At 48.4% G+C, this 12,248-nt stretch overlaps 1 protein-coding gene across 1 annotated transcript in view; it reads left to right on the top strand.

Moving 5' to 3' along the window:
- The window catches only part of LCMT2 (leucine carboxyl methyltransferase 2), a 23,440-nt gene extending 11,505 nt beyond the window's left edge, over positions 1–11,935 (top strand). The window contains exons 8-10 of the mRNA XM_019530492.1: positions 7,843–8,100; positions 8,254–8,484; positions 11,128–11,935. Of these exons, the coding sequence (XP_019386037.1) occupies positions 7,843–8,100; positions 8,254–8,484; positions 11,128–11,255 (617 nt within the window). The 3' untranslated portion in view covers positions 11,256–11,935. The remainder of the gene's footprint in view (positions 1–7,842; positions 8,101–8,253; positions 8,485–11,127) is intronic.
- Positions 11,936–12,248: the final 313 nt, after the last annotated feature.

Here is a 12,248-nt window from a genome sequence, read left to right as displayed (position 1 = left end):
GTGTGAACCCTGGCCTGTGCATTTCAACTTCTTTGAAACTGTCCCTTGCAATCTGCTTCTCTCATCTGCTAATTGTTGTGACTGAGACTGAACTGCTCCTAGTGTCAGAGTGTCTAGGAGGAGGAATGTAGTGATACACCCAGCATAGCCAAAAGAGCTGAAGGGTTTTCAGGACCCTCCAGCAGTCCGGTCATTGTTCCCCCTCTGCCTCTTTCTGTGGTTCTGTGGTTGGGGCTGTAGCCAAAAGCTCCAGTTCTTCCTCTTCCTGCTTACTGGGTGACCCTCCAAACTCTGTCCTTCCAATTTTCCTGCACAGATTAGGTCGTTCTTTTCCTTATGTTCTGTAAGGCTTTTGCTCCCTGCTCCTCAGAGCAGTGTCTTGCCATCCCATTGCATCCAAAGCCATGTGCAGTTTGTTCTTTCTTACAGCCTCTCCTAGGGGAGTTGCTGTGTGCCGAGTATTTTGTTTTAGTAACTTGTTTTAATATTCCTGTTGCTTTGTGATTGCCCAGGAGAACATCCCATCAAAGCAATATGCCTGGACCTGGAGCAGGTGGTGCTGAGGTTTTGTAGTGTTCTTAGTTTCTGTGGGCATCACTCTGCAACTTTCGATGGTCCCCAAAGAAAATTGTTCTCCCTCACAGACAAGCTTTACTTGTATTGCTAACAGTCTCATTTTGCCAGACAAGTGGGAGGGTCTCAGTGATGGCCCTTGACTTGGATCTTCAGGAGGTTGTGGATTCATGATAGGTCCCAGCCACTGACCACTTTGAAGGGGAGGATGGAGGCCTGGAACCTGATGTGCCCTGGGAAGCCCAAGTGTAAACAGAGGCAGGTGAGGGGCAGAAGAGTTCCCAAGGAGCAAGTCTGCAGCAGACGGATTTTCCTCTGCTCTGAAGGCTTCATACTTGGGCACATTTCAAGCCTGTTCTTACTGGGTGTGTGTAGTGTGTAGATGTACTCTTGTTGAATGTGTGTAGGGGTTGAATGCAGCCAGTGGGGGGGAAAAATTATCTCTTTTAGAATCTGCAAAGGGAGTGTGCAATGGCAGGTGTACAGTTCCCTATCACTGTGTGCTGGATGCAGATCTCAAGCCATTCTAGCACATTCCCTTGGGACCTGCTGCTTTTCCGGTGAAACAGCAGCGTCTTGACTTCTACTCTTAACCAAGCTCAGGGAACTTAGGCCTGAGGTCAGCCGTATACATATCTAAAGGAAGTTCATATTCTAGACTAGGTACAATCTCTGGAGTCAGGCCAGCGCATGGGATTGCCTCAGTCTCACTGACAGGTGACCTCCTGTCAATGGAGAGAGGGCAAACATTCATTCTCATCTTCTTGGCTAATCTTTTCAGCACTTCACCCTGCTGAACACAACTGCTGCGACCAATGTGTCCACAGCAGATTTATGCTTGCTTGTTGTGCATTCAATTTGTATGCCATCCTTCCTGGCAGAGCATCAAGGCAGCTTGCAGTCGGAAGGTTTTCTGTTCTCTAAAACAGGAGAATAGCAAGAGGAGAAAGCAGCTGAAAGGGAAACCTGAATGTCAATGTGTAACAGAGGCCCTAAACAGTATCTCATCCAGCTTTGTTTGCTAAATGCCCACCTGAATAGGAAGGTCTTGCAGTGTTTGCAGAAGTTGTCCAGCCTCGGACAGTGGCCTTGAGGAGGGTTCCAAAGCTGAGGAGTAACTTCTGGAAATGACCTCCCACAAGTTTGCCAAGCAGACTTGGTGTATGGATGTTACTTGCAGAGGGTTGCTTTTGGCTGACCTTAAGGATTGTGATGGGGTACAAGGGAGAAGGTGGTTCCTTACGTTTGTGGAGCCCAAACTGTTTGGGGCCTTGTTTGTCAAAACCAGCACTTTGAATTGTGCCCAGACAGCTACTGGAAGCCAGCACAGACACTGAAGGACTGGAGTGATATCTCCTGGTGACCCACTGGCCATGGCCATAATTCTGTACCAGCTGCAGCTTTTGGCAGCCTTCAAGGGCAGTCCTATGTAGAGCATGTTATACTAGTGTAGCCTTGAGATTACAGAGGCCTGGATGACTGTGGCCAGATCTAAATCTGATAGGAAGGATTGCAGCCTTCTCACCACATGGAGCTGGTGAAAAGTGCTCCAGCCATCATTACCACTTGAAGATCCAGGTGCAGCAGAGGATCCAGGAGCACCCCAAGGGAGGCTGACCTCCATCAATGACAGGTGTTCCAGTGCCTCCTCTGTCAAGTTCATCAAATCCCCAGCTGCAGCCAGGCACTGAGAAAGGACTGAAACTCCAGGGCCAGGGTCAAATGAGAAAGAGAGGCAGAGTTGGTTGTCATCAGCATTCTGATAGGCCCCCACTACAGATCTCTCCAGGTTCGCCCAGTGGTGTATACATTGAACAAGAGGGCAACTGCCCAGGAAAGGTACCGAGTGGATAATAAGCATTTGCCCACCACCCTCTGGAAAGAGCAGAACCAATTTAGAGTGGCCCTGCTAATACCCACCAGGTCATGTCAAAACTTTATTGGCTCCTCATGTATCAAAGTCCACTGAAAGATGCAGGAAGATCAGTAGGACAGTTTCCCCTGTCTGTCTCCAGGGGAAGATCATTAACCAGAGCTGTCCATGGCATCCTCTGTGCTATCCAGGACAACAACCAGACTGACAGGGAGACTGGTGGCATAGAGATGTACCTGAAGCTGTCAGGCAACCATCCATTTAGTGACCTTCCCCAAAAAGGAGGGAGGTTGGGGACAGAACGGTAATGGGCTGAGGAGCCAGCGTTTAGCTATAGTTTGTTGAGTAGGTGCTTGTGCCAGGAGCGCTGCTGTCTTTTAAGCTTGGTTTGGGATTTGACAGTCAGTATCCACATATGTAGGACATTGCTGAGTTCTCACAGCAGTTATAATCTATCTGACAGCTGCTGCTTAGAGCTGTGAAGTATTTAGCACCGGGGACAGCATTTGTTGTCTGTTTGCCAGAAATTTGCTTTTAGCCTTTGGTCAGTTATGTAGAAACATGATGGCAAAGTTCAGCATCAGTAAATGCAAAGTAATATTAGCACATTGGAGAGGAAAACTTAACCTCATAAAGAGTTACAAACAGCTGATTAGCTGCATCAGTTCTGGAAGGGGACTTGCACATCTTTATGGACACCTAGCTAGAGACCTTTGCTCACTGTTTAGCTTGAGTCAAGAAAACAAGCAAGGTGTTAGGATTCACAAGGTGGTGAATGATGCAGAGACCTTGTCATGTTTTTATAGAAATAGCGGGCATCAGTTGTTCAGCCTGCAGGCTGGACTCACCCATGGAACTGTTTTCTCTGGCCCACTGGTAGTTTGGCATGCTGTTAGGAGTTTGGGGGCATGGTGGGCTGCAGAATTTGGGGTGCCTGGGCTCCAGTACACATGGCCATCCATGGCAACACCTTGGACCCCCACTGCAGGTGCTGCTGGGTCCGTGGATCCAGCACACTTCAAGCAAGGAAACCTAGTAATAGCAGCTTCCATAGCATGTGCCTCTGCTGGAGAAAAAGTAAAGTAACGCTGTCCATACTGCGGGGTGGAGCAGTGCTGGGAGCACATGGGGTCCCTGGCTGCTGGTGGTGGACGCTCTTTCCCCCAGCAGAGGCTCATGCTGCAAAAGCTGCTATAGGCTCAGCAGGAGCCTCTCCCCTGGCACCTGGAGCTCAGCTCTGCTGTATTTCTGGGTGCTAGGACAGAGGGTCCTCTGAATCATCCAGGAGCTGCTGGATAGGATTGGGGCCTCAGCTGACCTGTCTTGCATTGCTGTCTGCCCACCCAGCTCAGTTCGAGAAGAGAAGAGAAGAGGTGCTGGGCAGTCTGGCTCAGCCACAGCACTGATGGAGTTCTGTACCTATGGGATAAAAAAGGGGCAACAACAATGTTTTGCTCCCCCTCCCAGTTTGCCCTGAGGAAGTGCTGTGCTTACTGAAATTTTCAAGGAAAAATCTCTTTTCTTTCTTTTTTCCCCCCCTTTTCTTATTCTGTCTTTCAAAATGATGAGATGGCCTCATTCTGGAGGGCCGTCTCCAGTGGTGTCCCCCAGGGAGCAGTGCTTGGACCTGTGCTCTTTAATATATTCATTGATGACTTGGATGAGGGAGTGGAGGGTTCAACGATTAAGTTTGTGGATGACACCAAACTGTGGGGAAACATGGGCACATTTGGAGGATAGGGTCAGGATCCAGGACGACCTTGACAGACTGGAATCATGGGCGGAACAAAATTGGATGAAGTTTGACAGTGGTACGTGCAGGGTCTTTCACCTGGGTAGGAAGGACCTTCACCACAACTACATGATGGGTGATGATCCACTGGCTGGCCCAGCATCTGAATGGGACCTGGGGATCACAATTGAATAGAAGATAAATATGAGCCAGTAGTGTGATGAGGTCGCCAGGAGGGCAAATAAAACTCTGGTGTGCATCAGCTGATGTGTGGCCAATAAATCCAGGGAGGTACTCCTTTCTATTCCACATTGGTGAGGCTTCAGCTGAAGTATTATGTCCAGTTCTGGGCACTGCACTTCAGGGAGAACGTGGATAAGCTTGAGAGGGTACAAAGAATGGCCACCTGTATGATCAAGGGCATGGAGGATAGGTCCTATGGGGAGAGACTCCGGGAACTGGGCCTGTTCTGTCTGAGTAAGGGAAGGCTGAGAGGTGACTTGATAGCTGCCTACAAGTACATTGGAGGTGAACACCAGAATCTAGGGGAGCAACTGTTCAGGAAGGCAGGGGCACCCCAAGGGAGGACGAGGACCAGTGGGCATAAGCTAATAAAGACTAAATTCAGACTAGACATAAGAAAACCCTTTTTCTCTGCAAGGATCACTAGAATCTGGAACACACTCCCAGCAGAGATGGTGCAGTCACCCTCCTTGGAGGTGTTTGAGAGGAGGCTAGACAGGTACCTTGTCAAGCTCATATGAGCCCAATAACTTCCTGCCCACAGCAGGGGACTGGACTTGATGATCTGACAGCTATCTGACAGGTCCCTTCTGGTTCTATAATTCTATGAAAAACTAGGTGTGTATGTTATGCAGGCTGTACTGTATGTCAGAAGATAAGCTACATGAGAGGACATTCAGAGAAGAGCAGCAAAACTGATTTGGGGTCTGGAATAATTTGTATGAAGAGAGATTGAGAAAATGGGGCTGTTTCACTTCAGAAGGAAGGTAAATAGGAGACAGTGGAGAGGTAACAGGATACAAATAAACAGCTTCTGCAAGCCTGAAATTCTTTTAAATCGGGGCTCTCTAGCTGGTGCACATGGCCTGCATGCAGCCCCCAGAGAGTTAGGCTGCAGCCCCTGGGCTCCTGGTCTGGATGCCACCCGCACTGCTGCCATTGCTGGAGTCTCTGGGCTCAGTCTCCCTTCTCTGGCTTTTACCTTGTCATAAAATCATAGAAGATGAGGGTCAGAAGGGACCTCAGGAGGTCACATCTAGTCCAACCCCCTGCTCCAAGCAGGACCAGCCCCAACTACATTATCCCAGCCAAGGCTTTGTCTAATTGGGTCTTAAAATCCTTCAAGGATGGAGCTTCCATCACCTCTCTAGGTAACTTGTTCCAGTGTTTTACTACGCTCCTAGTGAGAAAATTCTTCCTAAAAGCTAACCTAAACATCTCTTGTTGCACCTTGAGCCCATTGCTCCTTGTTCTGTCATCTGCCCCCACTGAGAACTGCCCAGCTCCATCCTTTTTTGAAACCCCCTTTAGGTAGTTGAAGGCTGCTATTAAATCCCCTCTCAGTCTCTTCTCTTCTCCAAACTAAGTAAGCCTGGTTCCTTCAGCCTCTCCTCATCAGTCATGTCCCCCAGCCCCCTCACCATTTGCAATTGTCCTTGTTGAACCTCATGAGATTTCTTTTGGTCCCATCCTCTAATTTGTCTAGGTCACTCTGAATCCTAGCCCTACCCTCCATCCTATCTACTACTCCTCCCAGCTTGGTGTCATCTGGGCATGGGGCGGGATGGCCAAGAAAGCCTGTGGCCTGGGGACTTGGAGATCTTGGAGTCTGTGTGGTGTGGGAATACAGCATAGTGGGTGGAGGTGCTGGCATGGCATGGTGGAGGGTGACCCTCGTATGATATGGCAGGGGTGTACGTGTGCTGTGGTAGAGGGGCATGTTGACATGTGGCCCCTACCCACTCAGAAGCTGAACTGCCATGTTTTAAACAAATCAGTTGTGTTTAGGGGACATCAGAGCTGGGGCTGCCTCTGTAACTTGTATTCAGCCCTTTGCACAGAGTTACGAGTCCAGGATGGCATACCAGTGTCTATATAGGCCCTGGCCTCAGCCAGAGCGAGGGAGCCTGGTGCTCATGGAATGAATACCTCTTCATTCAGGGTTTGGTTCTCTTGTCACTGCTTAGAGCCTGGCTGTGTGCCTTGTGCCCTGCATGGTGCTCAAACCGTGCCTCGCATACAAAATGAACAACTTCCTTGTTGGCTTTTTCCAGGCGCTTGTTGCAGCAGGGTCTGACTCCTCCACAACCAGGGCTGAACTTAGCTCTACAACCCCTCTGTGTCCTGATTTTCACCATTCTACAGACAGGCAACTCGGAGTCAGGCGAGATCTGGGCAAGAAGTGTGTTACTGCAGTCCTGAGTGTCACACCACTTCAGTTGTTTCGAATGTGCAAAACAACTAATTATATATACACATGGGTATTTATACATACATAGTATACATTTGTTTCTCTTAATTACTTGGAAACAACTGAACCATCTTTTCCCCTGAGGTTTTCAAAACATTTCAGCATGGGAGAAAACCTGGCACAGGAAATTTCAGATCAAGCAACTGAAAAGAGGATCTTATAATGGGATGTTGGGTATCTGTAAATATAGGGGCTGCTTTCAGCTTTGAATCTAATAGTGAATGATCTAGAAAAGGTAGGCAGGGAGTGTCTGTTCTTCCTGCCTTGTAAGGCAGCAGATTCAAACCTGATCATTTTTTGCACAGTGTGTAGTTAAATGCTGTGAAACTTAATGCCAAAGGCTGTAGCTGAGGCCAAGGGCCTAACAGTAGGTAAAGAAAAGTGAGATGCTTGCATAGCCAGGAAGATTCAGCTAGGACAGTTCATCAGTAAGATTTGGAAGAGAGATTTGAACCTCGTGCTTCAGGGTATTAGGTCAGTCTCTGAAAGATGAGACTTGATGTAAAGAGCACATTATCCCACGCCCACTTGCTTCTAGACCATCTGGTGCAGGCCGTGCATGGAGACTGGATTCTGGGCTGGGGGGTGGTGGAGACAATTCAGTCTGGCAGTGTCTGTGTGCAAGCCCAGTTCTGTGTCCAGATTTCTGCTCATCCGTAGGTCAATAACTGTGGAGCCTGAAAGGAAGCATTAGCTCATCTCGCCTGGTCCTGCATAATGCCAGCCAGAGACTGTCACCTGTTACCCCTGCCCTGAGCCAAATAGCTTGTTTGCCTAGTATCTTCCTTTTGAAAAGACACCCAGCTGCCAAGTGATAGATTTACCCCTTGGCTCTGAGTTTGTTCCTGTCATTAATTATCCTTGCTCTTCAGAAAGATGTGCCTTGTTTCTAATTTTACTTTGTCTGACTCCAGCTTCCAGCCACTAGTGCTTGCTTTGCTTTTCTTTGCTAACTTAGAGGGTTCTTTAGTCCCCAGACCTTTCTACCCATCCCTGTACCTGCAGCCGTGTACCCTGCAGCCAAGGTGCCTCTCTATCATTTCTTGATAAGCTGAACCAGTTCACCTCTTGCTTTGGGTTGTCAGCTTCTTGGTTCTTGTTTGAGTAGGATCTGAGGCACACTGCAAAGAAACCCCAAGAGCCTTAGAGTCTTCCTCTTTTCAATTGCAGCTTCTGCTCCTGGCAATGCCCCTACCACCACTGGGAGCATCCATGCCTCCATGTGCGTGATTGATTCTGAAGCTGCAGGCCTGAAGAGGTTTGCTCACCGCTCTGTGCTAATCGGACCACATCTAGTTCTTACCACTGGTGGCTTTGGAGAGCAGGATGGACGGCACTGTCGCCTGAGAGAGCTCCACCTCCTAGTCAGACATAAGCACAGCTGGCGAGCAGGCTGCGTGAGAGTGGAAGAGCCCAGCAGTGCTTGGGGTGAGTTCTCCTGGGATGGGGTATACACAGGGATCCATGTGACACCAGTGCAGCAGCGATGGAAACTGGAGCAGACTAAAGCCTCTGGTCTGGTAACCATCAGAATGCCCTGGCTGGTGGAGCAGTCCAATTCCTGGGCTCTTCTCCCTACAGGTGGGCGGTTGTACCACACTGTGACTCGTCTCTCTGAGAACCGGGCCCTGGTAATGGGAGGGCGAATGTCCCCCACCAGCACAGCATTGGGGGCGCTGTGGCTAGAGTTCAACAAATCCTCAAGTGCCTCGGACCCAGACACCATCGTGGTGCAGTTCAAGAGGCTGCAGCTAGCTGAGGACCCAGTCTCACAGCGCTGGAGACATACCACAACTGAGGTGACATGCCAAGGTAAGGAGACCTGGAGAGAGTTTTCCCCAGTGATGGGGATGCTTTGACTGGGCTGGGGAAGGGTAAGAGCTGTAAGCAGACCTGGCGTTATAGACATCCCACAAGCACACCAGCAGCCACACGCTATTGGGGCCCAACATGGTAATTTAGCCTTGCCTAGCTTCCCAAGTAATGCTGGCTACTAAATTCCACCTAGATGTGTCTGCTTTGTATTCCTACATCGCAAACAGTAAATTCTGGTTGAGCTGGAGACCGCGTTTTAGAAAGAGATGCACGATCCTGAACCCAGAAGATAGAGAAGCCTCCATTTCCCTGGGAAATCTGTTTGAGGGGTTGGTCATCCTTGGTGCTGTTTGGACATGGGTGCCTCTTATAGGCCAGGATTTTCTGCGATTAGCTTTTATTGGACCAGCTGTACAGTTGGGAGAGCTGTTTGACACATGTTTGGGGCATCTGGATTTTAACATCCAGCCATTGGATCTTATTATACCTTTGTCCACAGATGAGGGACGGGTTGTCTGTATTCCAAATTATACCCAAGTAATTAAATAATCTCTCTGGTCTTATTTTAGATAAATTAAACAGATTGAGCTTTAAGTCCCTTGCTGCAAGGCCCTTCTCAGACTCGAAGTCATTTCTGTGGCTTTTCTCTGCACCTCCTGAATTTTTCAACATCCTTTTCTAAATGTAGACACCAGAACTGGATGCAAGTATTCCAATAACTGGCCAGCTGGTGCTGTAACCAGATGTAAAACTACTTCCATACTCCTACTCACTAATCCTTTGTTTATACACCCGAGGATTACATTCATGTTCTTTGCCACCATGCTGTATGGAGAGTTTATACTGAATTGTCTGTTCGTCGTAGTCCCCATTCCCTTATGGACTCGCTGCTTCCCCGGACAGTTCCCCATTCTGTGGCTATAGCCTGCATTTTGTTTTTTGTCTTTTGTTTCATGGCTTTGTATGTGGCTATGTTAGCACAGATTTTGTTAACCCATCCAGATTCCTCGGTGTGAGTGCCCTGTCCTCCTTGTTACTAACCTCTCCTGCTCTGCAAATGGTATCAATAGTGAGGTGTGTTCACTTCCAGGCCACTAATAAACATGTGCATCAGGGCTAGGGTACACCCCTCAAAACATCCTCGTTCCATGACAGTTCCCTGTTGATCTTTACTTCTGAGATTTGTCAGCCTGCCTGTGTTCCACTTAACTTGTGCTTCCTCGTGTTACGTAGCGCTAACTTTGTGAGCAGACTGTTGTGGTGTGCCAAGTGAAACACTACAGCAGTCTGATTGCTGCACTGATACCACTGTCTGTGAAGTAAACGATAATCTCATCAAAAGGCTGAACTGGGTTTGTCTGACCAGACACAGTTTCCATAAAACTGTTTTGAGTGGTCTTAATTGGGGCTGACATCTTTTAAATCGGCTTTTCCATGAGTGTTTCTAGGACTGAAGTTAGACTGGTTTGTAGCAGCCCAGATCATCTCTCTTTTACTTTTAATGCTACTGGCACAATCCTGGCTTTTTTCCACTCTCCCAAAACTTCCCATGTGTCACAGGATTTGTTACAAGTTAGCTTCAGTGTCTTGGAGAACTTCTTGTTCATTTGCCTTATGTCCTGGAGTGGAAATTGTGCAGAGTTAAAACTGCTTTGTTTTTGTTGTTAGTTGCTGGTTAACATTCTTGCTAGTTATTAATGAAATTAAAAATCATTTCCACATCACTGCAAAATATGTACGCATTGTCCAGCTGCTTTTTCCCCAAACACAACAGGCAAAACTTGTTGAATGTTTCTGTCTTTTCTGCCTAGTGGTTAATAATCTCATGATCCTAGTTTAGGTATTTGAACTGTGCTTCTGCCAGGATTTCGCTGGTGCCAGATATGTAGAAGTAATTCCTTCTAGTTTTCCTTATCCATTGTCTGCATTTCCTAACTGCTGATCTGTAGTCATGGCTTTTTCTTTTCCAGTTTTCTGTTTTATTATTTACATATTCATTTTCATTGCCTCTTTCATCTTCTCTTAACCAAAATGCGTCTCTTACTCACAGAAGCAGTCTTTTATGTCTGCAGAGTTGCTGGTTAGTTTGGAGTTGTGGGGGGGAGAAGGGATTCTAATAAGCACTTTTTGACTTTTCTTAATTGTTATTTATATTTTTAGGTTTAATATTTTTGTTCCGCTTGGGTTTGCTCATGATTGCTTTCAGCTTTGGGAGCTGTGGAACAGTATGCTAAGTAATAGCTCCCTGGGGCAGAGGTATTTTAATGCTGTTTCCATTTTTCAGGATTTGGGGTTGTTTTTTTTTAACAAACATCTGTAAATTGCTGATACATTCTCTGAGCTTTCCATGCCAATAAAGTGTTTTGAAGTGAGAGGTGAAACTACTTCCCAGTTCAGTAGGGAGTTGGTGGCAGCACTGGGGTTAGGATCCAGTGTTTGGGAGCAACCTGTTCCACCTTGCAGCTTTCTGAGAGACTAGCGCAGCTCCGAAGCCATTGCAAACTCATTGTGCAGGGTGAGAGCAAAAAGCATGCTGGTTGATTTGGGTCTGCCCTAGCGGCTGCTATGCTATACCCAGGTGGGAGGTCTTTTGTCATGCTCCAGGTCCTAACTCTTCACCTGGTTGTGTTCCACTTCTAGGCCAGAAATACTTGTTTATTTACGGGGGCTGTTCTGCTGTGTGGCCTGTGCTGGGGGACTGGTATTTCCTGCATGTGGTGGAGCTCTCCTGCACACAGGTAAGTGCCCAAGGAGGAATCAAACCTTGAACTGTGGCTGGGGCTGGAGAGCCCAGCACTGAGAGCCTATTTAAGGCATCCTGGATGTGGAGAAGGGTACTGTCTGCCCCTGCCATGCTTCAGTGTGTCCCTGCCATGCTTCAGCCACTGAATCAGGGGGATCGACAGTGGTTTGGTTCATGGCACCTCCACCTAGTGGAATCCAGACCTTGGAGTTGGGTGCCAGCAGCTTGTCTGGGGGCGTGCTGAAAAATGGGACAAAAAAGCCAGCATGCTGAGCAGGGAGGTCTGAAAACACCCCCTCTTGAAAGAGAGAGAGTCCACGCTCTGGGCTGCAGGGACACCTCCCACCATTGGGCTGCAGCCGTGAGCTCTCTCCTGGGTGCGGTGGTGCTGTTTCCCTCTTAATGGTGAGGTTGGTGAAAGACTGCAGGGACCTGGCTTCAGTCCCACTGCTGCCCCAGGTGACTTCCAGGGGAGTGCCCTGGCTAGCGATTCCCCTCGCTGGCATGAAGCAATGGAGCACTCACTGGGCCAGAGAGAGGGGGAAGGAGTCAGTCTGCTGCAAAGCCCAGGGGTTGGCTGCTCCCCAGGGAATGGGGAGATACCAGGTAATCTGCTACTTCATTTTTAAATATCCCCTTGTAAATGGATGGGCCCCAGGGGAGCGCTGTGACCAGCAGGCCAGGGAGTAGAGCACATGCATTATCTGCCTTCCTCACACAGTGGTGTGGGGCCTTTAGTCGAAAAAATTTCTCTCTGAATGCTTTCTAGTGGGGATCTTGTGGTTGCCTACAACTTTATCAGGGGCCAGCAGCAGGGACTCGGAAAGTCTGTTCACCAGGGCCCTCCTTGGAGTCACCGGGAACAATGGCCACAAGCTGAGGGAGGATAGGTTTAGGTTGGATATTAGGAAGAACTACTTCACGGTAATTCATAGATTCATAGATGCTAGGGTCGGAAGGGACCTCAATAGATCATCGAGTCCGACCCCCTGCATAAGCAGGAAAGAGTGCTGGGCCT

Source organism: Crocodylus porosus, unplaced genomic scaffold (assembly GCF_001723895.1).
Source record: "Crocodylus porosus isolate Cpor-Errol unplaced genomic scaffold, CroPor_comp1, whole genome shotgun sequence".
Lineage (NCBI taxonomy): Eukaryota > Metazoa > Chordata > Crocodylia > Crocodylidae > Crocodylus > Crocodylus porosus.
The sequence above is the reverse complement of the archived record's forward strand: the minus strand, read 5'-3'. Positions and strand labels throughout refer to the sequence as shown.